At 40.7% G+C, this 24,988-nt stretch overlaps 5 protein-coding genes across 5 annotated transcripts; 3 read left to right on the forward strand and 2 right to left on the reverse strand.

Moving 5' to 3' along the window:
• The first annotated feature begins 732 nt into the window (after positions 1 to 732).
• On the forward strand, positions 733 to 5,735 carry LOC6619263 (vesicular glutamate transporter 1). The gene is made up of 6 exons (XM_032721755.1): positions 733 to 875; positions 3,014 to 3,095; positions 3,650 to 3,953; positions 4,036 to 4,576; positions 4,872 to 5,148; positions 5,221 to 5,735. Exons 2-6 carry the CDS (start codon positions 3,037 to 3,039, stop codon positions 5,546 to 5,548), a joined length of 1,509 nt encoding a protein of 502 aa, XP_032577646.1. The 5' UTR covers positions 733 to 875; positions 3,014 to 3,036; the 3' UTR covers positions 5,549 to 5,735.
• A 184-nt stretch (positions 5,736 to 5,919) lies between these two features.
• On the reverse strand, positions 5,920 to 7,541 carry LOC6619264 (putative odorant receptor 92a). Its single transcript, XM_002043445.2, has 3 exons — positions 6,720 to 7,541; positions 6,452 to 6,650; positions 5,920 to 6,385 (listed from the first exon to the last, which is right to left on the reverse strand). The coding sequence occupies exons 1-3, from the start codon at positions 7,532 to 7,534 to the stop codon at positions 6,173 to 6,175; spliced, it is 1,227 nt and encodes a 408-aa protein (XP_002043481.1). The 5' UTR covers positions 7,535 to 7,541; the 3' UTR covers positions 5,920 to 6,172.
• Positions 7,542 to 8,728: 1,187 nt separating this feature from the next.
• Positions 8,729 to 9,114, forward strand: LOC6619265 (metallothionein-2). Its single transcript, XM_002043446.2, has 2 exons — positions 8,729 to 8,842; positions 8,904 to 9,114. The coding sequence occupies exons 1-2, from the start codon at positions 8,818 to 8,820 to the stop codon at positions 9,008 to 9,010; spliced, it is 132 nt and encodes a 43-aa protein (XP_002043482.1). The 5' UTR covers positions 8,729 to 8,817; the 3' UTR covers positions 9,011 to 9,114.
• Positions 9,115 to 10,297: 1,183 nt separating this feature from the next.
• On the forward strand, positions 10,298 to 12,317 carry LOC6619266 (mitochondrial dicarboxylate carrier). Its single transcript, XM_002043447.2, has 4 exons — positions 10,298 to 10,447; positions 10,501 to 10,694; positions 10,750 to 11,455; positions 11,724 to 12,317. The coding sequence occupies exons 3-4, from the start codon at positions 11,028 to 11,030 to the stop codon at positions 12,208 to 12,210; spliced, it is 915 nt and encodes a 304-aa protein (XP_002043483.1). The 5' UTR covers positions 10,298 to 10,447; positions 10,501 to 10,694; positions 10,750 to 11,027; the 3' UTR covers positions 12,211 to 12,317.
• Positions 12,318 to 22,596: 10,279 nt separating this feature from the next.
• LOC116801547 lies at positions 22,597 to 24,259 on the reverse strand. Its single transcript, XM_032721872.1, has 2 exons — positions 22,687 to 24,259; positions 22,597 to 22,631 (listed from the first exon to the last, which is right to left on the reverse strand). The coding sequence occupies exons 1-2, from the start codon at positions 24,001 to 24,003 to the stop codon at positions 22,620 to 22,622; spliced, it is 1,329 nt and encodes a 442-aa protein (XP_032577763.1). The 5' UTR covers positions 24,004 to 24,259; the 3' UTR covers positions 22,597 to 22,619.
• Between the last annotated feature and the right edge of the window lie 729 nt (positions 24,260 to 24,988).

The following is a 24,988-nucleotide window of genomic DNA, read 5'->3' on the forward strand; positions in this document are numbered from 1 at the left end:
TATTTAATGGGGTAAAACTAATAAACTATAGAAATGTTTTATTCTGTGTAACTTTTTGTAATTACCATTTTTTATATAGATATTTGTTAACGTTTAATAAGACACCTAATGATAAAAAGGACATATTATATATTTTATATATGTCTATAAATAATATCCAATATAATAAATTTTAAAGATACATGCCAAAACTACCCTGTAAGCTATAGATACTATAGCTTAAATGGTAATTATCTAATTATATAGATGTCAGACATTATGTACGCTCATGTAGACTTCTGTTTATCCTATATATAGTTCATTTTCCCTTTGTGGTTGCTACCGAATCTGGTAAATTTGGCAAATCTGGCATATTCAATTAAGCAGCAAAACGAAAGTTGCTCTCTGGTCGTCGAAATCGCCGAAAGAATTTATCTTTACAAGCGTCACATATTCCGGGCAATCAAACGATAAGCTTTATGCCGATCACTATCAGCGTGCTGGCGGTCTAATCACGTCAAGGTTCCTGCCTCTTTCTCTCGATTTAGCGCTCCGGACTTAGCTCTTTATTAGCTGGCAGTGCCAGTGCCTCAATTGAAGTTGGCTTGGGCAACGGGAGATGCACGATATGAGGAGCGGTGTGAGCGGTATGGAAATCCCGATCCCAGCTCCCGCTCCCGAAAACGCAACTGCTTGGATCGAGCTGCCGATGCCGAGCCGCTGCCGGTGGCGAGTTGAGCTGATAAATCGAAAGCGGCTGGATGTTTCAGTCCGCTGCCAGCCATCGGCGACTTCACACCTGCCCGCCCACCTGCAAGCAGTGCTGTCCGCCGAACGGATCGACCGAGACCAGAGCAAGCAGTTCGGATTCCAGTTCTAACTTTTAACTTTCATTGGTGCGTTTTGAGTCTAACTTTCGTTTTTATATCGCAAAAAGTTTTTGCAGCAGTTTGTGCAGTGTCTTCACTTCTTACCAAGTGTTTTTGTGCTGGTGTTTATTGAACCAACTGTTTAGTCAACAGCTTTCGATTAAGTTTTAATTTAAGGCATTCTGTCGCATTTTTGCTTGCAGCTGCAGTTGTTTGCAAAACGGTTTCTTCTAAATAACAAGTGTTTTGAGGGAAAGTTGATAAAATAAATCATTGGTTTGAACCTTTTCTTAGTTAGAAATGTGTGGTATACCCTTGCTGAAGACATTTTGGTTTCAATCAGAAGCTTGCAGTAAAGGAGACATTTGTGACCATACCAAGCCATATACCATATATATTCTTGATCAATAATAACAGCCCAGTTGATTTATGTACACAGATGTGTTCGCCTGTCCGTCCGTCAGTTTCTACGGCAGTTAGTATTTTAGTATTAACGCTGACTATAAAACATTCGAGAAATTCTCCTTTCTGGTTGTTTTTCATCATGCACGAGTTTTTATTTTACGACATTTAGTAAATTAAGTACATAAGTAAATAAGCTACAGCTTTCCGAAAATATTTTTGGTTAAATATGGTACAGTTCTTATAAAACTTACTGGCAATTTGTTTCAAAAACTTATTAATATTTCGCCAATTTCGTATAAGTGTTATTCAAATTAGAATTTATGAAAGAGTGCAGTCAGGTCAGTCAGTGCCATGTTTTTCCATGATTCTTTTTAGTTAACTTTTTTTTTTTAGAAACAAGGTAAATATTTTCCTGCGAAGCTGCTACTTATCAGAGGCAATAGGTTTCTAATGAGGCTGTCGAAAAGGTCTGCCCCAGGCGAACCTATCAGCTGAGGCATTATTAAATTATGGTATCCAAAATAGCACTCTATAAAACCAAAATCTCAGCGGAATTTCTTGTTATTCTGCGTCCAAAATAAAAAAGTCGGTTAAGATAACCATGTGGCAATAAAAGACAAAGACCTGGCTATATATATCATTTTATGAGCACTAATCTAGAAGCATAAACAAAGTTTGAAGTTTAGCCATCAGAAATAACCCTATTAAATATCAATTAGGTTTTTAAACCCGACCAGCAAACAGTTTTATTATGTGACTTGTGGAAATATTTGATAGCATGGAAAACTTTTGGGAAGCACTTTCCATTGGTTTATGGTAGACTATTGCACGGTAGTTGTCATAAACTTATAATGATAAGCTGCCTGTAAGATGATTTTTCAGTATCTACAAAAGCTTGTACACTTAAAAAATAGATTTTATACTGTTTTTAAGAAAGTATCAGTTCATAACAGTTCAAAACTCAAATTTTGCTATAATATAACCTATAAACCAATTGTTCCTTTACCTTACATAAAAAAGAGTAGAGAATTTTCATCAGTGTTGAGTATCAGAGTAGAGCATTTTTTTCAGTGTATAACCAAGTACTTTCACTGAGCGCAGAGAGCCGGCTTTCAACACGTGCGTGTGCAATCGCTTCAATTTGAAATGACATTCAAAAGCAGCGCGTGTTGAATAGTGCCGAAAATTCCTGCAATTTGCAAATCAAGGCGAATCAAGTCGGCCAGACGTGGCTCACTTACGCCACAATTATTAGATTATGGCATCCAGAGTGAGAGTGAGGTTCTGTGCGGGATTTCGCGTGCCACAATTGGTGAACCATTTGCTTAATCGACTAAATGGATAATTGAGTTAAGATGCGTTCCCGCGGCGGATGCCCAGCTCAGATTTCTATTCTCATCTCAGAACTGGCATCTTTGGCGTATTATGTTTCCGCATTAGTGGCCCACAAATTGCTTAGCAAAATGTTTGCTCCTCGCTCAGTGTCAATGACAATTACGGCAATCAGCACGCAACAGATGCCCGGCTCTAAATATATAGATATTCGCATACTCGTATAGTTGGGTGCTATTCGAGATCTAACAAATCGGGGAATTATAACACGCTTTTGTGTGTGGTGGGGTGGGGAGTTTATTATCAGTTGGACTGCACTTGTGTTGGGCCAATCAGCTTCAATTCGAGTTTAATGAATCGCCAGCACGCACACGAGTTGCCGGGCCCCACAATTGCCGCATTGTATAAACAAATTAAACGTATTTCAGGCTCACGTTGATCAGCTGGCACAATGACCGACCTGGAGTCTCCGAAGAACGGCAAGCACCTGGATCAGGTGCACCACAACAAGTGAGTAGTTTCTGCAAGGTCATGTAGGTGGAACACCTAAGTGGTTCCGCATAGCTTAAGAGCCGAAGAAATACCAGACGATCTATGAAATAACCAGTTTTAGAATACAATGTACAAGAATGATATATTCAGTTTTTGAATAGAGTCAGTACACGTGATTTCTTTATTATATTCGAACTTGAAGAATATGGGTAATATGAGAACCAGATAATAAATAAATACAAACGAATATTATTTGTCTTAGTTTCCGATAAGTTTTTCTAAGCATAAATAATGTTCCTTATTTGCATAAAGCTGCAAACACAACTGTTTGTATAATAAATAGAGTTTGGGAGGCCCTGGAGCGATATGGGTTGAATAACCACAACTCGAAAACGGGTTTTCGGGTCTAGACATGAAGCAACAAAGTTAAGCGAAACCGCCTGCAGCAAGTGATTGCGGACCGAAAGGGAAAGTAACCCTGCCGGCTCCTCATTTGTATGGCCACCACTTGATAATTAATAATCGAAGAACCATGGTAACAATACCAATTTGCTTATATATATTTTATCCAGCAATGAAATCATTGAGAGTGAACCACTCACCTGGCGATTTTGGCGTAAACAGCGCTACATTGTCGTGCTACTGGCTTTCTTCGGATTCTTCAATGTCTACTCACTGCGAGTGAATCTTTCGGTGGCCATTGTGGCCATGACGGAGAATCGCACCGTCTTCGATGCCGATGGAAATGTGACCTACCAGCAGGACTTTCCCTGGGATTCCAAGCAGAAGGGCTTGATCCTGAGCTCCTTCTTCTACGGCTACATCCTGACCCAGTTCCTCGGAGGCTACATCGGTACCAAAATCGGTGGCAACATTGTGAGTTTAAGATATCATTTAAATTATGAATAATTATATTGTAGATATATTTCTATATTTTTAAAATCTATTTAAACTATAGGTATTTGGTACTGGAATTGGAAGCACTGCCATTCTGACGCTGCTCACTCCGATGGCTGCCTCGCATAGCTTGGAAATGTTCCTGGCCGTTCGCATCATTGAGGGTTTCTTTGAGGGCGTCACCTTCCCCGGAATCCATGCGGTGTGGGCTCGCTGGTCTCCGCCCTTGGAACGATCCCGAATGGCCTCGATAGCATTTGCTGGCAACTATGCGGGAACGGTGGTGGCTATGCCATGCTCCGGATTTCTGGCCACCAAATACGGCTGGGAGAGCGTGTTCTACGTATTCGGCACCATCGGCGTGATCTGGTACATCACTTGGCTCGTGTTCGTCAAAGCTGGACCCGAGCAGGATCGCTTCTGTTCGAAGGAGGAGTGCGACTATATCCAGAAGACGATTGGGTATGTGGGCACTAAGCACATCAAGCACCCCTGGAGGGCCATATTCACGTCGATGCCATTTTATGCCATCATGGCCTCGCACTTCTCGGAGAACTGGGGCTTCTACACCCTGCTCACCCAGCTGCCCAGCTTCCTTAGGGGTGAGTTATTTGGAAAAATACTTATCAAATTAGTTTCTATGTAATTTAATAAGCAAATTGTAAGAAACTTAATTTTTAAATTTAATTATTGTCTAATTAATAATTGTCTATTGTCTAATTGTCTAATAATATTGTCTAATAATAATATTCCGTCTGGTAGTTCATTTAAGTTTTTAAATTAAAGATTTTAAAAGAATAGACTTTAAAAGGAGAACTTGGATATACAACTAATGGGAATAGCTCAACTAATCTTCACGTTTCAGTGTACTTATTTTCTATTTTCTTGCCATTTCAGACACGCTCAACTTTGACCTTGGCAAAACCGGCATTCTTTCGGCTGTGCCATACCTGGCCATGGGCATCCTGCTGGCCGTGTCCGGCTATTTGGCTGATTGGCTGCAGGTGAAGGGCATTTGGACGACCACCCAGGTGAGGCGGAACTTCAACTGCGGAGCCTTCCTGGCCCAGACCGTGTTCATGATGCTGACGGCCTATTTACTGGATCCCACGTGGTCGGTGGTGAGTCTGACCATTGCTGTGGGCTTGGGTGCCTTCGCCTGGTCTGGATTTGCGTGAGTGTTCATTTTCCCCGAAGGGGGAGATCCCTTGGAGATGTTGTACTTATTCCCGTACTTAATTTATAGCGTTAATCACCTCGACATTGCGCCCCAGCACGCCAGCGTTCTGATGGGCATTGGCAACACATTCGCCACCATTCCGGGCATCGTGAGTCCGCTGCTGACGGGCTACGTGGTCACCAACCAGACTAGTGACGAATGGCGCATTATCTTCTTCATTTCGGCGGGCATTTACCTCGTCGGCTGCGTCATCTACTGGTTCTACTGCTCCGGCGATTTGCAGGAATGGGCCAAGACGCCCGAGCAGAAGGCCCAGGAGGCGGAGGAGAAGGCCCAACTGCAGTTGACCCAAACTGCCGGCTTTGTTAACAGTGGCGCCGAATTGAAGGACTAAGCCATTTAGTTCGGCGGCTTCATTACATCATGAATTTTGTGCCCTAGTATTTGTCGTTGTTACGTTTTTGTGATGCTAGCGATATGCGCACCATTGTGTCTATATTTATGTATGTTAATCCATTTAGTCTTTCACGACACTCGCCGCGAGTGTTTTTGCGAATAAACAAGGCATTTTATTACAAGTATTACAACTCGTTTTTTATGACTGATCCGCAAAGAATGCAAGGTATTCTGACGCTGGGACGTTAATGTTCTTTTAATGGGGACTTAACGACATAGCCTAAAAGCATGTTTTAATTAATAAGTTATTCCTACAATAACATATGTTAAGTCCTAACAGAACAGATCTTTTTAATGACAATTTATGACTTGTTTTATTAATTTAAGGATTTTTTATTATTTTTTCCCATTAATTAACTCGATTTGTTGTGGTTTTTTGTAGGCTAGAATACTCTTTTTTCTTAAAGATCACAAGTTGTTATCCAGTTATATAACATTATATGTACTTATGTATTTGTTTTTTGCAAATTAATTCAATATCTTGTTTTGCAAATGTGTATTCTTTGTATTCGATGGAATGCTATCAAAATTCCGGATACATATTTATGCCTCTAATATTCCCTTAACCATAATACGTGGTGCGGAGCAGTGCAAAAAACTGATACGACATGCTGATTACCTTCATAAAGGTATTAAAAGATATGGGTGGAAAGGTAGGCGGTCTTATAGAGGCGGGCTTCTGGCTGCGCGCGATAATAAATTGCAGGATGCGTTTGTATTTGGTGCTGCAAGGCAACCAGTTCTGATTAAATGCGGAATGACCAATCCGAGAGCTCTGAAATGTGCGTTTCTTGTTAATACTAGAGCAAAAACAAGACATATTAATAAAAATTTAACTCACTGAAGAGATCATTTCATCGCCGTAGTAACAGACCACAAAGACTTGAACCAGCGAAGCTGAGAAAAATATGAAGTACAAAACAATGTCCTCCACATTGGAGGCTGTAATCTGAAAGCCTGCAAAGCAAATCACCAGCGAGGCGGCAATAAAGTTCCACAGGATCAAGAAACTAAATATGTTGTTGACCTCCTCGCTAAGGCTAAATATATAATAATAAAAACATGTATTAGTTTAGTTCTTATTCTTAAAACTTATTCGTAAAACATACTCCAGCGCCCTGGCATGATAGACCACCAAGTTGTGGAGGTATTTGATATTTTCTTCATCCGTATGATCACCTCCTTCGTAGGCCTCCAAATCATTCGCTATAAAGTTGAAGTGCATGGTCAGTTGGGTTATGGTCGCGATCAGCAGGAGATCCACGCAGACGTAGGACACCCCGGCCACATAGGCACAATGAGCCAATCCCCAGTAGGAAAACCAGTACACCGTCAGATCTGTTTCCGCGTCGTAGGGAAACAAAATGTGGAATCCGTAGTTGCGCTCAAAGATCTCCGATCCCATAAGGTAATACTTGATGGTCGACTTGATGGCTGGATAAAAGCTAAATGACGAGGTGTAGGTCATGCAGAGAATGGTGAATAGGGTCATGACCCTGTTCATGTGTGTCCTGTAGAACGATACGTTATACTTCCGCTGCGCCTCTACATCTAGGGGAAATATCTCCTTGAGATCATCCAGCAATCTGACCAATCGTTTTCTATTCACTGTCAGACCGAACTGCTTAAAGTCTGCCATGAAGCTGAAGCCAATGCAAGGTGCCACTGCAGTGGCCTCCAAAAGAGTAGTCGTCGACATTATATGGACTATAAAGTACGCGATTTCGCCCACTACATAGGCATTAAAGTTGAGGAAACCGAGTACCAGATAAAACCGTAGCAGGTAACGCCTTATCACATTGGGATCCCTGTCGGAGTACAGATCCTCGCCGATGGTCTTGTAGAAAGACATTGGAAACCGGGTGAGTTCGTCGAAGGTAATGACTTCATCGTCACTTTTTGGCTTACGTTTGCGGAACAGCATGATTCAGCTGTTTGATCGGTTGACAGAATAAGTTTCAGGTTTATATAGCTTCCACCAAAAGTGTCCCATTAAATTCGCATGAGACACCCTTCGCTGACCTCATAATTACTTAATTGAATTTGGGATAACAGAACACCTGCCAATATTGACTTGCTAAAATATTGAGTTTTGTGAACTAAGCTACAGGAATGTTCCCAGGACTACACATAGAAAAATTAAATGACACTTTGAGGTTTAGAGGATATTCATGGCATTTGTGGTAAGGAACTGTACCTGGCGGTTTTCTAAGACTAAGAAATCATACTCCAACTGATTGGTGCTGGCTGATTGGTTAATATATATTTATGTGATGTCAATATGTATCTTGTGTTGACATAACAGCCAAGGATCAGGATAACTAGCCGAGTCGATTAGGCCATGTCCCTCTGCCAATCCATCAGTTCCTTTCTACGGAACTTTGCTTGACTTGTAGAGCTAACTACTTATCCATGTCGTTCTTCTGTTTTTGCACCCAGTTAAAAAAATAACAACAAAATCATGCATATTTTTTTTTGTATTTGTTTTCGAAAACAATTTTTTTTCCACAAGTCATAAATATATATAGAGTTGTTCCGGGTGTTTGGTTTTCCGTGCAACGAACTGGTTTCGCAGCTCCCTCAGAGCTTATCGTTTTAGCCTAATTTGCAGCGCGTTTTTTCCGCGATTAATTTTTAGTTAGCTTTCCACCTGTGATATTTTTATGGCATTTACACTGGTTTTTTTTGAAAAGAGTTTAGTCGTAAAGCGTTTTTGCAGCCAATATGAGCATTTAAATTTGTTTTACTATAGGAAAGTCTTTTATTTATTGTGAAAAACCCCTCTGGTTAGCTGCCTGCTCTTTTCATGCTTTTTATTGTGTGCTTCTGGGCTGTTGGCTGAGTCACGATACGCGGCGTATACGCAACGTATACGCAACGTGGGCAGCTGATAAGCTGATGAGGAGGTCGTGTGCACCGAGTTGGCGAGCAATCGCGTGCGCAAAAAGAATTGCCTGGCCTATCGTCTGATAAATTGCACACCACTCGCCCCAGGCTTGCACACGACGTGATAAGTTGGGTCAAACAAACAAATTTGTTTTGGATTTGTGCAATTTTGCACTCGTTCGAGTTCGAGGCAATCGAAGTGGGTATAAAAGTGGGGGAGTTGCCGGACTGGGTCATCAGTTGAATAGCCAAGCAACAAGCAATCAAGTGAATTTCAGTTCGCCTCAGCCAAGTGAAAGTCGAGAAATAGATACCTACAAGATGGTTTGCAAGGGTTGTGGAACAAGTAAGTGCTACAACACAGCAGCAAGCTGTATAATTGACAATCGTTCTCGATTCCTCGACAGATTGCCAGTGCTCGGCCCAAAAGTGCGGGGACAACTGCGCCTGCAACAAGGATTGCCAGTGCGTTTGCAAGAATGGGCCCAAGGACCAGTGCTGCAGCAACAAATAAGCGGGCCAACTATATAACTAACTGTTTAACTTCTAAACTGGGGCTTAACTCCCAACGAGTTGGCCGCAATAAATAAAGTTTATAAAGATTTTGAGCATTTAAAAGTTTCCTCCTTTAACTTTTCGTTACTGGGCGGTCGGTCATCTCACCAAGCGATAATTATATTTTCGGCATTTGGCAGCTAAAACCAATTATGGTAAAATAATAAACGTGAGCTGGCATTTCAGTTAAGCAAACCGCAAAATAGAATTACATGAAAAATAAACAAACGCAATGCGACAATTTGGGCGGGATTTGCTAATATTTGTATGTTCGCGGACAGCTGCACCGGAATTAAAATCCAATCCATCAGCCGTGATTTTGGTAGAAAACTCACCGAAAGTCCATTGAATTGTGCCCAAAACGGAACATAAATCGAAATAACATTCAATTTGGGTGGCCATCGAAGTGAAACCAAATTATTTTTATCTGCGACTGAACTTTGCCAATATGCCAATGGCCGAAATTGCATAGAAATATAACCAACCCACTTTGTTTTGGATATAAAATGTATTTCGCTTTTGAGGCAATTTTTCAAAAATGTTGTGCCGATTTTATTGCATTTTCCAAAAATATCTATCCTCCTAAACTGACAGCAAATTCCTCCAGCGTTATGTTGGGTTTAATGGTCTGCCAATGGAATTGATGCGTTTCGTATCGACCAAATAATAACATTCTGGCCAAGTTTTATTTATTTAATAGCCATCCTAATCCTACCCATTTCACACACTTTTGTTTGAAGAGCGGTCGAGCTTTCCATTCGAATGGCTAGGCCTGAGTTTCCAGCTGTCAAAACCAAATGACCAATTAAAATACAGGCACTTGTGGACAATTTCAAGCGTCCGTTTCCGGTGTTTGAGCTGTCAAAATATTTATGAAACAACAGTGGTTCAGATCCATTAGCATAATGAGAGGTGCGTGATTGAGGCGTTTCTCAAAGACCTTTGTTGCGTGCTCAGGTCGTTTTGTTTTCTTCCTTTTTGCTTTGTTCCCCGACCGGAAGTGAGTAGCAGTCTTTTGGCAAATCAGGTGTAAATAATGTGACAAGGAAACGCTATTGTAATGACTAGCTAGGACTTATACTCCACGCAAAAACAAAAAGTATGATAATTACCATTTATAAAATTAGCAATGGAAAGTTTTGATAATGATAATAAAATATATTTACAGACTGTGTAAGATTCCCATGATATCTGTTACTAAAAGTGGCTTGGGTTATTATTATTAATAATAACATAATATCATATATCCTTGCACTAAGTGTCAAAGTTACCTTACATTAAGTATATAGAAATTACAATTTCTTTAACGGATCACGAACGGGAAAAAGAAGTTTTGAAATGGAGCTCGGGATCTTGGAAAATGGTCAAGACGAATCGGTCAGCTTAGTTGAGACAGGTGAGGTGGCAGACCCCCAAATAATACGCTTGATTTTAGTATAATGATTTCAGATGATAAGGATAAGCCTAAAGCAGCTGCTTGGATAATAATTATGGTGATACTACTAAATACATCTTTGATTGCTCTGGCTGTTCCAATATATCTGTATTTGAATTCTGTCGACGAAGTGGTCAAAAAACGTTTAATGGACTATTGCATTGTTGGTGGTGGCATAATAGGAATTCCGATGTTGTACAGATTAGGAGTGAGTGAAGTAAAACACAAATAATAAAATTAGAATGCTAATTATGATGTTGCAGGATCTGTCGAAGGGACGACCAAATTTCTATTACATTTAAATTATTCATTTGGTTAGCATGATGCACTATGATTTGAAAATAAATTCTAAATTTTTGTGTCTTAATGTTTATATCATGTCCACACCAATCATGCTTTCCTTGCCTTTAAACTCGTCAGTCGTTACATCAACCTCACACTTTCATATACATATACATTATACTCACATTAAACGAACATCACACAACTAGATTCGGAGTAATAAATTAAGGGTAAGAAGTTAGCAAATAGAAAACACAAGATGTCTATCAGAAGAGGTGGATTGATGTCCTATAACCAGCGGCGTATTGCCCGCTGGTACTTTGGAGGCCTGGCGAGCTCCATGGCTGCCATGGTGACTCATCCGATCGATTTGATCAAGGTGCTCATCCAGACTCAGGCGGAGAAGCTATCGGTGTTCCAGACAACCCGTAAGATTGTCAAGGAACAGGGACCAATGGCCATGTACAATGGCATCTCGGCCTCAATGCTGCGCCAATACACGTACACTTTGGCCCGTTTTGGCATTTATTCGGTGGGCTCTGGAGCTATGGACACCAGCACCATGACCGGCAAAACATGTCTAGCAGCGATTGCCGGAGGAATTGGCGGGTTTGTGGGCGCTCCTGCAGATCTGATCAACGTCCGCCTGCAGAACGATGTCAAGTTGCCACCAGAGAAGAGGCGCAAGTAAGATATTTTATGCACAAAACTCACCTTTAAATTTAAAAACTTTTGTTCGGAAGAATATTTATATCGTTAAAGGAAGTGTTTCCGACCATTTAAAGTATTCTTGAGCAGGTCTTGTCCGGTTGTCCGTCCGTTTGTCAACGCAGCGGAAGTTTGTGGCCGGATCTTCGAACTCTGTTGGAACTAAAAATCACTTACAACGCTTAAAAGTTATTGAAATGGAAGTACGTTATTTTACGAGTTCGTTTCATTTTTTTTTTTTTTTCAGCTACAAGCACGCCATTGATGGACTGGTGCGAATCACCCGAGACGAGGGATGGAAAAATCTCTTCAATGGCGCCTCGATGATCGCGCTCCGTGGAGCTTTTATGACCGTAGGTCAGATCGCGTTCTACGAGCAGAGCAAGTCCCAAATGATAAAATTGGGAATGCCCGAGAATATGGGCACCTACATCTTAGCATCGATGATCTCCTCCGTGGTGGCCACCACCTTGACGCAGCCCATCGATGTGGTGAAGACACGTCGCATGAATGGAGCACCTGGCGAGTATTCTGGATTGGGGGATGTGTTTGTAAAGACTTCGAAGGAGGGACCTCTGGCTTTCTTCAAGGGATACGTTCCCTCTTTGAGTCGATTATTGCCGCACACGGTATTATTATTCTTGGGCCTCGAGTACCTGAGGACTCACTTTGGATATCTCCCAGAGCCGAAACAAACAGGTGCATTTTATCGATACGATGATGTCGATGACTGAACTATTTGCGTTATTTTCAAAATTTCTAGCTTTGCTATTACATGTCCATTCATTACATCGCATGTCAGAAAATAAAATATACATATATTAAGCATGGCTTTAGTTAATTTGTATGTGATTAATGAAGGAAAAGTAGACAGAAAAATTTCTTAAAATATATTTTTAAATTTTACAAATTGCCGAAACCTTTCACGTTTGCGCCTATTGAAAACCAATCAGTTTGTCGTGGTGAAAATCTCCAGGAGTACTGTGAGTAAATATCCTGGCATGTTCTTTGTTTGCTAACGAAATTAAATCTCGAATTTGCAATTTGCATTTTCTTTGGCCGAGGCTTTTCCCGGCTTTTTATTTTCGCTTTCACGACTCACTTCTTTTTATTTTGGTCCCGTTTTGTTGGAGCTGGCCTTCTGAATGACTGCATTATGAGGTGAGGTGCTCCATTACCCAGATGAATGCTTTAATGGCCTTTAAAGCTAATGAAGCTGCCGTGTGCCAGTGGAACTGCCATTTCAGCAGGAGAGCCATAATGCGGGCGAACTGGGCTGATGTCCTGTAATCGCATAAAAGCCATTAACAGGCTACATGAGAAATGGGAAATTAGACCAGCCACCGAGTGTAAACGGGAAAAGCGAAAGGAAAGCCAGTTTAGACACACGATGTGTTAACATGGGAAAACAATCATACGCCTCGTGTGCCGGACAAGACTCAAGGTGAATGGCATACTGCTCTTATCGATGCCATTGCCCATGCAATATTAATGCCAGCTAAAGCGCTTTCAATGTCCTGAACAGCGTTTAAGTTCTGGGCAAAATGTAAGCAACTTTTCAGCAATTTTTCAGGCATATGCCGCAGACATTTGTCGCTACAAAGTTAATTACATTTTGGAAACATTAAACATTAAGTGTGTTCCGAACCTTTTCGGATTCAAGTGGCACATGTGAGTGGTTGCGGAAATAAAAATAAATAATAATTACGGAAAGAATTTAATTTCACCGGTCACTAGCTGTTAATACATACGTGAGCGCACAAATTAAAGCACAAATGTTGTTGGAAAAATTGAATTTAATCGAAATTTCTCGGGTTGCGGGTCATTTGGTATGTACAAATAATTGCGAGGTTTGGAAAAGATTTTATGACATGCTCTTTGGTACTGGATAAGCATTTAAATAGTATCTGTGGCGGATTAATTGCTTTGAAACATGAAACACTTAAAAAATCAATTGTCATCAACACTAATGGTGGTTCCATGAGTTGCATAAAAAACTGAAAGAGAATTATTATATTTTTATTGCCCACTTTCACATTTTTAAAAGAAAGTAAAACAGTTTTCAGGCACATAAATTAAATTTTTATTAAAGACATCTTTTGATTTGTTGGAAAAAAAGATTGTTTACATTTTACAAAGCATTGTAAGAAACAATATATTTTCTTGAGTTAATAAAAATTAAATGCGACATCTAGTTATTTGTAAATTATGTTTGCATTGCCCACATTCACGTTGTTGAAAACAATGTAAATGTAATGTAATTTTTAAGACTTCTTTGGTTTGGTTCAAAAATTGTAAAAGGAACAATACATTTTCTTACGATTTGCGGAGTTAATAGATTTAATAAATATTAAATGGGCCTCCTGTTAAATTATTTCCTAGATTATAAAATTTGTTTTTAAGCCAGCTGTTGTTAGCCTAGCCGCATTCCCTGCTAAATTCCACTTTAAAACTTTATGACACCGCTTTGATGTCCTCACAAAGTACACCATAAAATTGTCATTGGGTTGCGCAAAAAGTACGCAAATGCCTGCGCAGCATCGGTTGGCAGGACCAACAGGACATTCAGGACAACCAGGCCGAAACAAGAGTCAAAGCAGCGACAATAACGACCGCAGCGACAAATGCATAAATCAGTTTTAATGCAAATTTCGTTACATTCCATGTTGTCGTCTCAATAAGCAGCCATTAATATGCTGAGCCTGCTGCATAAATTGTGTGATTTTTGCGGTTTTGCTTAATTGTACGCATTGTCGCAAGGACAACAGCCAATCCGAGTCCTGCGCAGTTATTCATGCGATGGTCAAGGACAACAGCTACCAGTTGCCGCACGTTTGTGGTCGTCTGAATGCGTAACAGTTCGCGTGGAAATGACTTGAATGCAGTCAAGGGACATCCAATTTCATTCTTATAAAGGGTTAAAAAAATTAGGATCAAGTTCCAAAAATCAAATTCATCAAAGGAATGTAACTACATATATGCCATTTACTTGATTTGTTTATTTCAAACTGTAGGTAAATATTATTCCAATTATTCAACTTATTAAAGGCATGTATATGTATTCCTTCCGATTTTTGCGAGTGCACTTATGACTGAATGGAGTCGCAGCAAGGCGTTCGCAATTGTCGGCCATTTAAATGCAGGCCAATAAATTTGAGCGCAATTTGAAGTGGCGCTTTGTCTGGTCGTTCGTCCTGGCATTATCCGCTTAATGCACGGAAGTCCATTTATATTGCCAACCGGCGGCGTTCGAGACACAAATGAAGTGGAGTTGCCGGCACGGAACACGCAGAGGAGCCCTTAAATACCTTCGTGGACGGCTCCACATTCCCATTTCCCCGAGATGCCCCAGAATGCAATAAACTTCTAAATCAGTCGATTAAGCTGCGAAACTGCAAATGCCCCTAAAAGCATAGTATATATACATATATATATATATGTATGTATGGGGTATGCGTGCCAATGTGCGCGTACGAAAAGTTTCTGAAAAATGTCGAGCAATTAAAATAAGTAGCGTGAATCTCGAGGGTGTGAGCTGCCATCGGAAGTTGGTTTTGCTACGGTTTGCTTTGTTATCTTTGCTGTGGATTTGGCTGTCAGCAGAATACGGAGTACCCAGCGAGCCAGAGGGTTAAATTGAGTGGGGCAATCGGTGCTGCCGGTGGATTAAACAGCACGTTCTGGACCATTTAATTATGCTTTAATTTAATTTTAGGGATGCGAATTTATCCCAAGTGCTCAAGGGAACTCGCAGGTGATTCAACAAGAAGGGCACGCGTAAAAATATCTCACTTTTTCCAAACACTCTGGCTATTAAAGTTATTACCATTTAAAAATAAGTATACAAATAGTAAAATTCATTTTGTTAAGGCAAATTTCTTTAATTAAATAAGAATTTTAAATTTTAACCTGGACTGACATACTTTGAGACTGAACTGGACAACTGGAGCTTTTGAATTTTGTGGTAAAATTATTTTGCCAAGTGGTGGCTTGCCTCAAGTGATTTTACAAAGAGAGCTCAAGCGAAGGACTTCAGATTCCGAACGCATTGAAAGTTTTTTGGCATCTGTCAGGCGGGAATTTGTTGGCCATTTGAATGCTCGCCACATACGCAGAAGCAGGAAGCATAACAGTTTATCTTTATAATTAGATCTCATCGTATCTATCGGGGCGAAAGTACATAGTTCCTCCACTCCACTTCCAGGGCAATTTCCCTGGCCACGGGGTCATGCTGTCTGGTTACACGTACTCCAATCCGGAGGCCATAACGGTACCCGAACCCAGGGGCACGGATAGAATCCAGCGTAAACCGAACCGCGAATCGCGAAACTTGGCTCATTAAAGATTAAGACGCATTAACACAAATGGTGTGAGGGGTTAGCAGTTTAAGCGCCATCAGCATAAATATTTATGCAAATTGGGATTACGAGTATTTTGTATGTACTTTGTAGGGCCGCCTGGTGGAAAGTTTCTGCGATAGCTACGGAAAATGCCCGAAATTGCTATTTAATTAGAACTAAAGCCATGCGTTTCGATTACCGAAAGCTTCTTAAAGCTCTGGCATTTCGTTTACCAGTGACCTTGTTGTATTTTTGGGTGAATTACAGCATTGCCCCGTCTTTGAGTTTTCCCTCTCTCTGTTTCGATTTTCCCGCTGGCTGATTCTGCTGCAGCTGCTCCTTGTTTCGACGTGGTAGTTTGCATTTGCCGCACTCAAGGCCCCCGCCGTGGCAAATAAGAAAAAAGTGGGAAAAACTCTCGCCAAACAAATGCATGCGGTATAATTTATACTGCCACGGAGCGAATCCAACTTCCAGCTCATAAAATGTCGAGGTGAGTTGCGTTGAACGGCCAAGGCTGCTCGGATTTAGATAAATGCAATGCATAAAGATCCCGCTGCCGGCATCCGAGGTCAACTGCATTCCATGCATTCCATTGGCCATAAAAGGTCGTGAAATTCAGCGCTTCATGGCACTCGCAAGGATATCAGAATGAAGTGGACGTCCATTGGTTGAATTTCAATGCATTTTCGGAATATATATTTCTAGAGGCACTAAAGTGCAGTTCCTCGACTATCAGAAACCCGTTACTCCACTTAAATATAGACATCTATAATATGATTTTGAGGACATGTCAGTTTTCAGCGCTTTGTGGTCGAAATGATTTTGGCAAAGAAATTGCAAAAACTTAAAATGGAAAAAAGATGTAAAAACTATTTTCCAAAGCTCCAAATCTAGACACTGGATTTTATAGATCCCGAGAACTCGATGGTCAAACGACGGTAACATTACATTGAACAACATTTATATTTAAACATAACTTATTTGGAATATCTCATCTCCATCTCAGAATAGATACTGCGAAATTCATCATTTGAAATCTTTGCTTACTTTCGTCGCTTTCCATCGTCGAATTAGCCCCCATATCGCACTTTGCTCCAAGCTGAGCTCATCAATATGCATTGAATTTGAATTGAGTGGGAAAACTTGTTGGGTGCTTTGATGTCTGTCAAATGCTTATTGGCAACATTGTTTCCTAATGCAATTAGCCGCATTTATGCGCAATTTCGGTTGGCCCACTCCCCACACTCGAATCGTAGACATGGCAATTTCCCAGCTGCTTGTTTGTTGAAATTTCATTACTTTGTGTAAACAAAGTGCACGTGCTCGATGCGCCTCCTCCGCAACGTTTGCCCCTCGAATCCTGCAGGATTCTCTCCTCGAAAGTGGCGCATGCGCGGATAAACCAGAAAGAGTTATCATTCCGACGGATGGGGTCGCCATGAGATATGGCGTTAAATCCTTCTACGTTTTCCTGTGCTTCATTCAATTATCAAAAATAATTTAAAATAATTTTATGTACCGCAGCCACACACCCAGACAGTCCCGGTCTTGCAGAGATAGACTTACTCACTTTTCCCGACTGGTCACGTCGTAATCAGCAAAAGGTTTCGCCTAGTTGCGGCTGTAAACTCGCCTACGTGACTCCCATGGTTGATGAGCCAGAAAACGTTCCCATAAATACTAAAATTCCTAATTTATTTAGTTTGCGTTTTGGATTTATTGCGTCTACTATTCGGCTGTTGTATATCATTTATGTGCGGCTGGAAATGGATTCGGATACGGATATGGATATGGAGGATTTAACGATTTAAGCGTTTCGCGCTCCACACGGCGTATGAACAACGTTCTTAAAGCCTGCTCGTTGCACATGGCGTATGAGCAATGTGCTTGAGCAGCATTTAATGCGTGTGCCAATTTAGCGGCCTGAAGTGGCGCTTCACTCGAGTGCAGCTGCTTGACTTTTGGATGGATGTACTTGGTCAAAAAGAATCACACAGCTGCACGCTGTTCATGAACTAATTAAGCAAAATTAGCACTGCTAATGGAACAGAAATGATATGGTCGAGGCCTTGACGACACGTTTCTGCCATGGGACTGGAGCTGGAGCTGGGGCTGGAACTGGGACTGCGACTTGAATCGATCTTTGGGGAGCCCTAAAGCTGCGACACGTCGAGGCGTTTCCACGAAAGTCACACTTCCTTTTTGGTCCGCGCATGAACAATCTCATAATCAGCATAATTTTCGTGTAAATACCAAACAACAACAGGCAAAAGTCAGAGGCACTTGACTCCGGCCGGGCTGAGATTCTTGGCCACAGGCAAGAAGCAAGTAAGATGTGCTGGTGGCCCAGATTATGCACTGAGATAATTATCTGCCCACTTGCCGCTTATCCTGGCGATGGCTATGGCGATGCCGATTCCAATTCCATTTCCACTCTCGTTTTCCATGGCTTTCGACGCTTTATGCCCCTCGACTGCTGTTGGCAAGTTGCGCCCTGGAGACCAGTTGGCCAAGAAGAATAATGTTGGCCCGTGTTATTATCTCTTGTGCCGGTTTTTGTGGGCGTGGCCAGTGAGTGTCATAAATAAAATGGCAACTATGTGCCGCCGTCGGCATTCCCGTCTTCTTTCCACTTAAGAACCATTATTAGGCAAATATATGTAAGATATGGTGGCTACTTTACGTGGACCGCCCGCTGGCCAGTTTCGTTTTACTGCCGCTGCTCAAATTTGATTTCGTTTGCACTAATTGCTGGCAGTGTAGAAATATGGGCTACCATTAATCACAGATACAACTCCTGGCGTGCCACCAACAAAAGGCACGCAAGTGCCCAGCAGTATGGCCAATTGCCGAAGGGCTGCGTATTTTATTGGTTGTACTCCGAGTAAACAATTATAGGTACAATATTTGCCCGGCTCCAGGCTGTTTAATCAAGGTGAGGTGGGTGTAACTACTATGATTTGTGGCTGATATCGGGGGCATATATTGTATCAGATCACTTACCAATTTGCTGTCCATACATACGTATTGTGGACGCCGAAAAATGAATATACGCACTATATCTTTTAAATAATCTCACAATTCCTTTATTCAACTTTACTCTTCAAGCGCACGCCACCCAATGACGCGTCTCGCCTATTCCTCTTTTTCCTATGCTCTCTCAAGTGTGTATGCGTTTTTGAGTGAGCTATGTATACATTCTTATCTCTTAATGCTAGCTTATAAGTAAGAGCGAGATCACAATAATATTCTTATTCCTAACGGGGATATGATCTGCCACTATGGGCTTCATACCTAAAACTATGCTATTACATGGTACAGTGGGCCTTATGAGTGTTCATCCTACCACAACTCGGCCGTCCTGACTAGCTGATCCCCTGATCATGGTTTACATTGATTGCTTAGTTGTATGATGAATTCTTTTACCTTATTTATACATATTTACATACTATATTAATCTGTTATTATATTGTTATTATTGTTTAATTGTGTCTTCGTTTATTTTTCTTGTTGCCTATCCAATGCTTAATAATTTGGATGCTCCAGACACCTTGGTATGGGTTACGAGATATCTGAAAACCTTCTACGTCTTTTAACAAGAATCTGTCGTTTCTTAATACTTTAGATATCACATATGGGCCTTTACACTTTGGAATCAATTTTCTAGAGATGCCTGCTGTACTGTCGAAATTTTTTACCATCACATAATCTCCTTTTTTGTATTCTGATGGCTGTCTGGCGGTCTTGTCATAATGTGTTTTATTATACGCTTGAGCCTTTTTTTGATTATTCTTAACTTCACTTCTAATTTTTGCCAAATCCCTATCTTCTTCAGTATTTTCTAATTCCTCTAGTTTTTCTCTTAATTCGTCTACTATTTTTCCTCTTTGCTCTAACCCAAAAAGAACTCTGCTTGGAGTTTGCTTGATGCTGCGGTGCTGTGTATTATTTAAGACGTGCTCAACTTTATCTATTACTGTATCCCAATATATGCCTTTCTCTGGCTGTACCAGTTTCGCTATCATTGGACCTAGGCTTCTATTGACTCTTTCAACCTGTCCGTTTGCTTGGGGTGAACCAGTCGCAATCTTCATATGCTTAACATCGAACTCTAAGATAAAGTCATCAAATTCCTTGGATGTAAAACAACTTCCCCTATCTGAAATGATGCATTTAGGCTTGCTGTATGCTCTAAAATAGTCCTTCAGGGCTGTAATGACTTCCTTTGTATTAGTGGTTTTTGTGGCGTATAAACGTACGAACTTCGTGAAACCATCGATGACAACAAAAATATGTTTTTTGGATCTGCCTGAGTCGACTGGGCCGTAATGATCGATATGTATTAGTTCAAACGGTTTGCTGCCCTTCGGAATGCAGTGTAGAAATCCTTCCTTGCCTGTCTTAGGGGAGAACGCAACACATTTTAAACAATTTTCTATATGGCTCAAACATTTGTCTTTGGCATTGGGAAACCAATAAGATTTAGAAATAACATCTAACATTTTGTCTCTACCTATGTGTCCGATCTCATTGTGATATTTATATAGAATATGATCTTCCATGTCTGTGGGAACATAAAATAAAAGTCTGCCGTCGTTACACTTTCTATAAATTATTCCGTTTCTCATTTCGAACAACTTATGTTCATTTTTTTCCAGTAGTTTCTTGATTTCTTGAACTTTTTGATCCTTGCCTTGGCAGATTACTAAATTGTCTTCAAACGTATTTGATTCCACTATCAAAATATTCGTGCACCTACTAAGAGCATCCACATGCTGCATTCTTTTACCTTCTCTATGTATGAGCTCATAATCGTAGTTCTGGAGCTCTAACGCCCATCTAGCTATTCGCGGATTAAGTTCAATCTTGTTAAGCGTCAGAGTAAGAGAATTACAATCAGTTATAATTTTAAAGCGTTTTCCGTACAAATATATTCTAAATCTTCGCAGTGCGTGAATAATTGCCATTGTTTCCAATTCGAAACTGTGATATTTTGCCTCAGCGACTGTTGTTCGCTTTGAAAAATAAAATATTGGGTGTAATTTTCCATCCTCTTTTTTTTGACATAACACCGCACCGAAACCAAGGGCGCTTGCATCACAGTGCAGTTCTATTTCGTCTTTGAAATTATAAATTGCTAAGACCGGTGCCTGCACCAGCTTTTCCTTAAGAGTTGAGAAACAGCTCATTTCCTTTTCTCCAAATTTGAATTTTTCATTTTTTCTCAAAAGGTCATATAAAGGTTTCGCTAATGTTGAAAAATCTTTTATAAATCTACGGAAGTATGAACATAAGCCCAGAAAACTTTGAACGGCTTGTATTTTGTCTGGAACTGGAAAATGCTGTATGGCCTCTATTCCTTTGTCATCAGCCCTAATGCCTTCACCATTTATAATGAATCCTAAATATTTAATATTTGTCTGAAAGAACTCACATTTATCCATTCGTAATTCCAATTTATTTTGAGCTAATCTGATGAACACTTCCTTTAAGGTTTCTAAATGCTCCTCCGAGTTCTTGCTGGCAATCATGATGTCGTCCATGTATACAATTACTTTGTTATCCCTTATAAGATCCTCGAAAATTTCGTTTACAAACCTTTGGAACACCGCCGATGCAGTTTTTAGGCCCATTGGCATTCTGAGAAATTCGAATTGCCCTAACGGTGTAACAAATGAGGTGTATTTAACTGACTCCTTATTAACGAATACATGAAAATAACCGTTTTTTAAATCAAGCTTCGAAAAAACTTTTTTGTTGACTAGCTTGTCTAAGAGGTCATCGATAAGCGGTATCGGATAATTGTCTTTAATTAACACTTTGTTCAGTTTTCTAAAGTCTATACATAGCCTTATGTCTCCTGTTTTCTTTTTGACTAAAACAATTGGTGAAGCATACTCTGATTTACTAGGTTGAATAATTCCCTCTTTTAAATAGTCATCTAATAGTTTTTGTAATTTTTCTTTTTCTGAGTAGGCAAGTCTTCTTGGGGCGCAGCTAAATGGTTTTGACGTTTCTAAACAAAGTTTTATTTCGCATTTGACTAAAGGCTCGGTAGGCTTATTAATGCTCAGGTAGTTGCGTTTAATAATCTCCTTTAACTGGCTGTTTAAGGCTTGGTTATAGTTTTCGCCGCACATGAAGTTAATTTGCTCATCCTCTAAGTGATCAATGCTACAAATTTCTCTAACAGCTTCTTCATAACTGGGCACAACCGCAGCATAAAGTCCGGAATCCGTCGTGAAGTTGGCTAAAGGCATACCTGTTTCGATGATCGTTTTGCTACCTGCCTCGTTAACAGTTTGACTAACTATACTACTCGCTTCGTTGGCTGTTTTATTAACTGTTTCATTATCTATTTGACTAACTGTTTCATCAACCTCTTCGTTAACTGTCTCACTAACTGTTTTGCTAACTGTCTCACTAACTGTTTCACTAACTGTTTCACTAACTGTTTCGCTAACTGTTTCACTAACTGTTTCACTAACAATATAACTGACTGTTTTACTGTTTGCTGTTTGGGTTGAGCGTTATCCTTCCCAAGGCGTCTGGATCCAGTTTCAACTGGCACGCTTCCATGAAATTTCGCCCAAGAACTACATTATGACTCATAGACTCGTCTGGGACCACGTACAAATAAAAATAACATTTAATTTTTTCTTTTATAATGTAACATAAGATTTTTCCATGTATTGTCAGTTGGCTTTTATTCAGCCCGAAATAGGTTTCTGAAGCGGATTCTAAATTAATTTCCTTGGATACATTGCTTAATTTTGTAAATGATATTGGACTCCCTGTGTCTATGAGGCATTCTGTAATTAATGGGATTTTATAGCTATTCTGAAAAAAAATCTTGACAAGTCTTACATAATTGTTGATATTGGCGCTCTTGCGCTCCGCGCATTGTCCGACGAAGTGTCCAAATGCCCCACAGGCATAGTGCCCTTTGGAGTTGCAATTGGCACATCGTAAGTCCTTATTGGTTGCACCTCCTCCAGCAAGGCGCTTTGCTGAACCGCTCCCTGTTTTGTGCTTCGGCAGGCGGACTTCCGAGAAAGCCCGTAGAATTTGCATCGGCTCGGAGAAACACTGTATGCGCGCCTGGTTGCGCAACGCTGGTGCTGGGATTCCCTCAATGATGTTTTCCAGGAGCTCCTCTAGATCGATGTTGATGTCGTTGGCCAGCATCACCTTGTCCTCGAAGTAAACAGCAAATTTCTCATCCGGATGCCATTCGCGTTTTTGAAATGCATTCCTCAGTTCCCCTTTTGACATCTTGACCTCGAATGTCAAGATTAACTGTTCGCACAGCTGGTCGGTAGATTCTAGGATGCGTGTGGCGCTTGCGTGCAGCCAGCGCTGTGCGTCTCCTTTTAGTTTGGCAATTAGCAGCATGTGCATGCATCCGTCGTCCAAATTGTAAATTTTTCCGATGTTCTGAAACTGCGTGACCCAGTTGCGCGCACATAAGCTGCCGTCAAACTCCATCGTTACCTCTTTAGCCAAGGCAAGGGATGTTGCAGGAGATTCCAGAAGCTTGTTTACAATTCGACTCTGGTGCTGAACAACACTACCAGCGGTTTCTTTTCCAACACTGGTATGTCCCATATCGATGTTGTCGGCGGCGATAGTCACCTTGGTGCTGTTAACCTTGGCGTCGATGCTGTTAACATTGGCGTCGGTGCTATTAGCGCATATGTTAACATTGTCGCGGTCTCCGTTGCTGTTGTTCTCGATGACGTCATTGATCTGGCGAGCTTGAGCAGACTTGCTCTTGTTTGCGTCGTCGATATCCGCTTGGATCCTCTGCAGCACAGCCATGTTTGCCTCTATCTCGTCCCGAAGCTTTTTTAGAGTGGCTCTCTCTGTATCCACCAACGATAGCTGATCCAGGTCGAGGTTCTCCAAAGATTCTGACAGCAATGACTGCTCGTCGAACGGGATCGCGCGCGTGTCTCCACCCTGTGGCTCTTTCTGCTTTGGCCAGGCTGCAGCTCCATCCAATTCCTCCACCTCTTCTGCTGCTGATCCGTTATTTGGCGGTGAATCGCCACGCGTTTCTGGGGAAATGGCCTGCAGACGCACTATTAATTCCGCTTTTGTGCCGGAAGTCTGGCGTCCCAGAGCTTCCAACCACTTCTTTAGTTGGGTCACTGAGAATTCATTCCATATAATGTCAGGCATAGTGGGTAATGACCACTTCTGATGTTGTGGACGCCGAAAAATGAATATACGCACTATATCTTTTAAATAATCTCACAATTCCTTTATTCAACTTTACTCTTCAAGCGCACGCCACCCAATGACGCGTCTCGCCTATTCCTCTTTTTCCTATGCTCTCTCAAGTGTGTATGCGTTTTTGAGTGAGCTATGTATACATTCTTATCTCTTAATGCTAGCTTATAAGTAAGAGCGAGATCACAATAATATTCTTATTCCTAACGGGGATATGATCTGCCACTATGGGCTTCATACCTAAAACTATGCTATTACATGGTACAGTGGGCCTTATGAGTGTTCATCCTACCACAGTATGTATGTCTATCTATATGCATGGCACATTTCCCATCCTTGAGAGCTGCCAAGTCACTCTCATTTGCGCAGACAAATGAATCGCGGGAATGTCAAAAATTTCATTAGCTCAGCGATAAATAATAAATGCTTTCTTGTTTGCCGCTCATGTGAGTTAATGGCTAAGCAGCGTTTTATTTGCACATTAAAAAGTCAGACGCAACCAGGGGTAATAGAAAAGCAATTTTCATGGGCTTATCTAATAAATAAAAGAGCTCCGAAGCTCGTATACTCTATACATATATTTAAAAAATTAAGCGGTTATTTATCAAATTTATTGGAATTATTATTGTGCTTTATGATGTTCCAAACAAATTATAAAACTTGGGAAAAATAAGGTATTACAATACAAATCATATAACTTACAAAGGTACCACATAAATGTTTATGCTTTTATAGGGCATTTAAAAAACGCACAAGTTCCTTAATTTTTCCAATTAACTTTTTGTGGTTATTAAATGTTTTATTCATATGGTTTTACAACACAAATCACATGGCTTAACCGACTACCTTATGCTTTTCTTCACACGAGCTCGACTTAATGTGAGCTCATAAATTGCCCATAAAGCAACTGACTCGAAACATAGAGTCCACCCAA

This window comes from Drosophila sechellia, chromosome 3R (genome assembly GCF_004382195.2).
Source record: "Drosophila sechellia strain sech25 chromosome 3R, ASM438219v1, whole genome shotgun sequence".
Lineage (NCBI taxonomy): Eukaryota > Metazoa > Arthropoda > Insecta > Diptera > Drosophilidae > Drosophila > Drosophila sechellia.

Bases quoted from the DNA above. Each gene is read 5' to 3' on its own strand.
- LOC6619263 (XM_032721755.1), top strand. From the start codon at position 3,037: ATGACCGACCTGGAGTCTCCGAAGAACGGCAAGCACCTGGATCAGGTG. The intron at 3,096-3,649 runs GTGAGTAGTTTC...TATTTTATCCAG, and splicing joins GATCAGGTGCACCACAACAA to CAATGAAATCATTGAGAGTG. The intron at 5,149-5,220 runs GTGAGTGTTCAT...CTTAATTTATAG, and splicing joins TTCGCCTGGTCTGGATTTGC to CGTTAATCACCTCGACATTG.
- LOC6619264 (XM_002043445.2), bottom strand. From the start codon at position 7,534: ATGCTGTTCCGCAAACGTAAGCCAAAAAGTGACGATGAAGTCATTACC. The intron at 6,651-6,719 runs GTATGTTTTACG...TTATATATTTAG, and splicing joins TATCATGCCAGGGCGCTGGA to CCTTAGCGAGGAGGTCAACA. The intron at 6,386-6,451 runs GTGAGTTAAATT...CGCACATTTCAG, and splicing joins GCGATGAAATGATCTCTTCA to AGCTCTCGGATTGGTCATTC.
- LOC6619265 (XM_002043446.2), top strand. From the start codon at position 8,818: ATGGTTTGCAAGGGTTGTGGAACAA. The intron at 8,843-8,903 runs GTAAGTGCTACA...ATTCCTCGACAG, and splicing joins TTGCAAGGGTTGTGGAACAA to ATTGCCAGTGCTCGGCCCAA.
- LOC6619266 (XM_002043447.2), top strand. From the start codon at position 11,028: ATGTCTATCAGAAGAGGTGGATTGATGTCCTATAACCAGCGGCGTATT. The intron at 11,456-11,723 runs GTAAGATATTTT...TTTTTTTTTCAG, and splicing joins CCACCAGAGAAGAGGCGCAA to CTACAAGCACGCCATTGATG.
- LOC116801547 (XM_032721872.1), bottom strand. From the start codon at position 24,003: ATGCCTGACATTATATGGAATGAATTCTCAGTGACCCAACTAAAGAAG.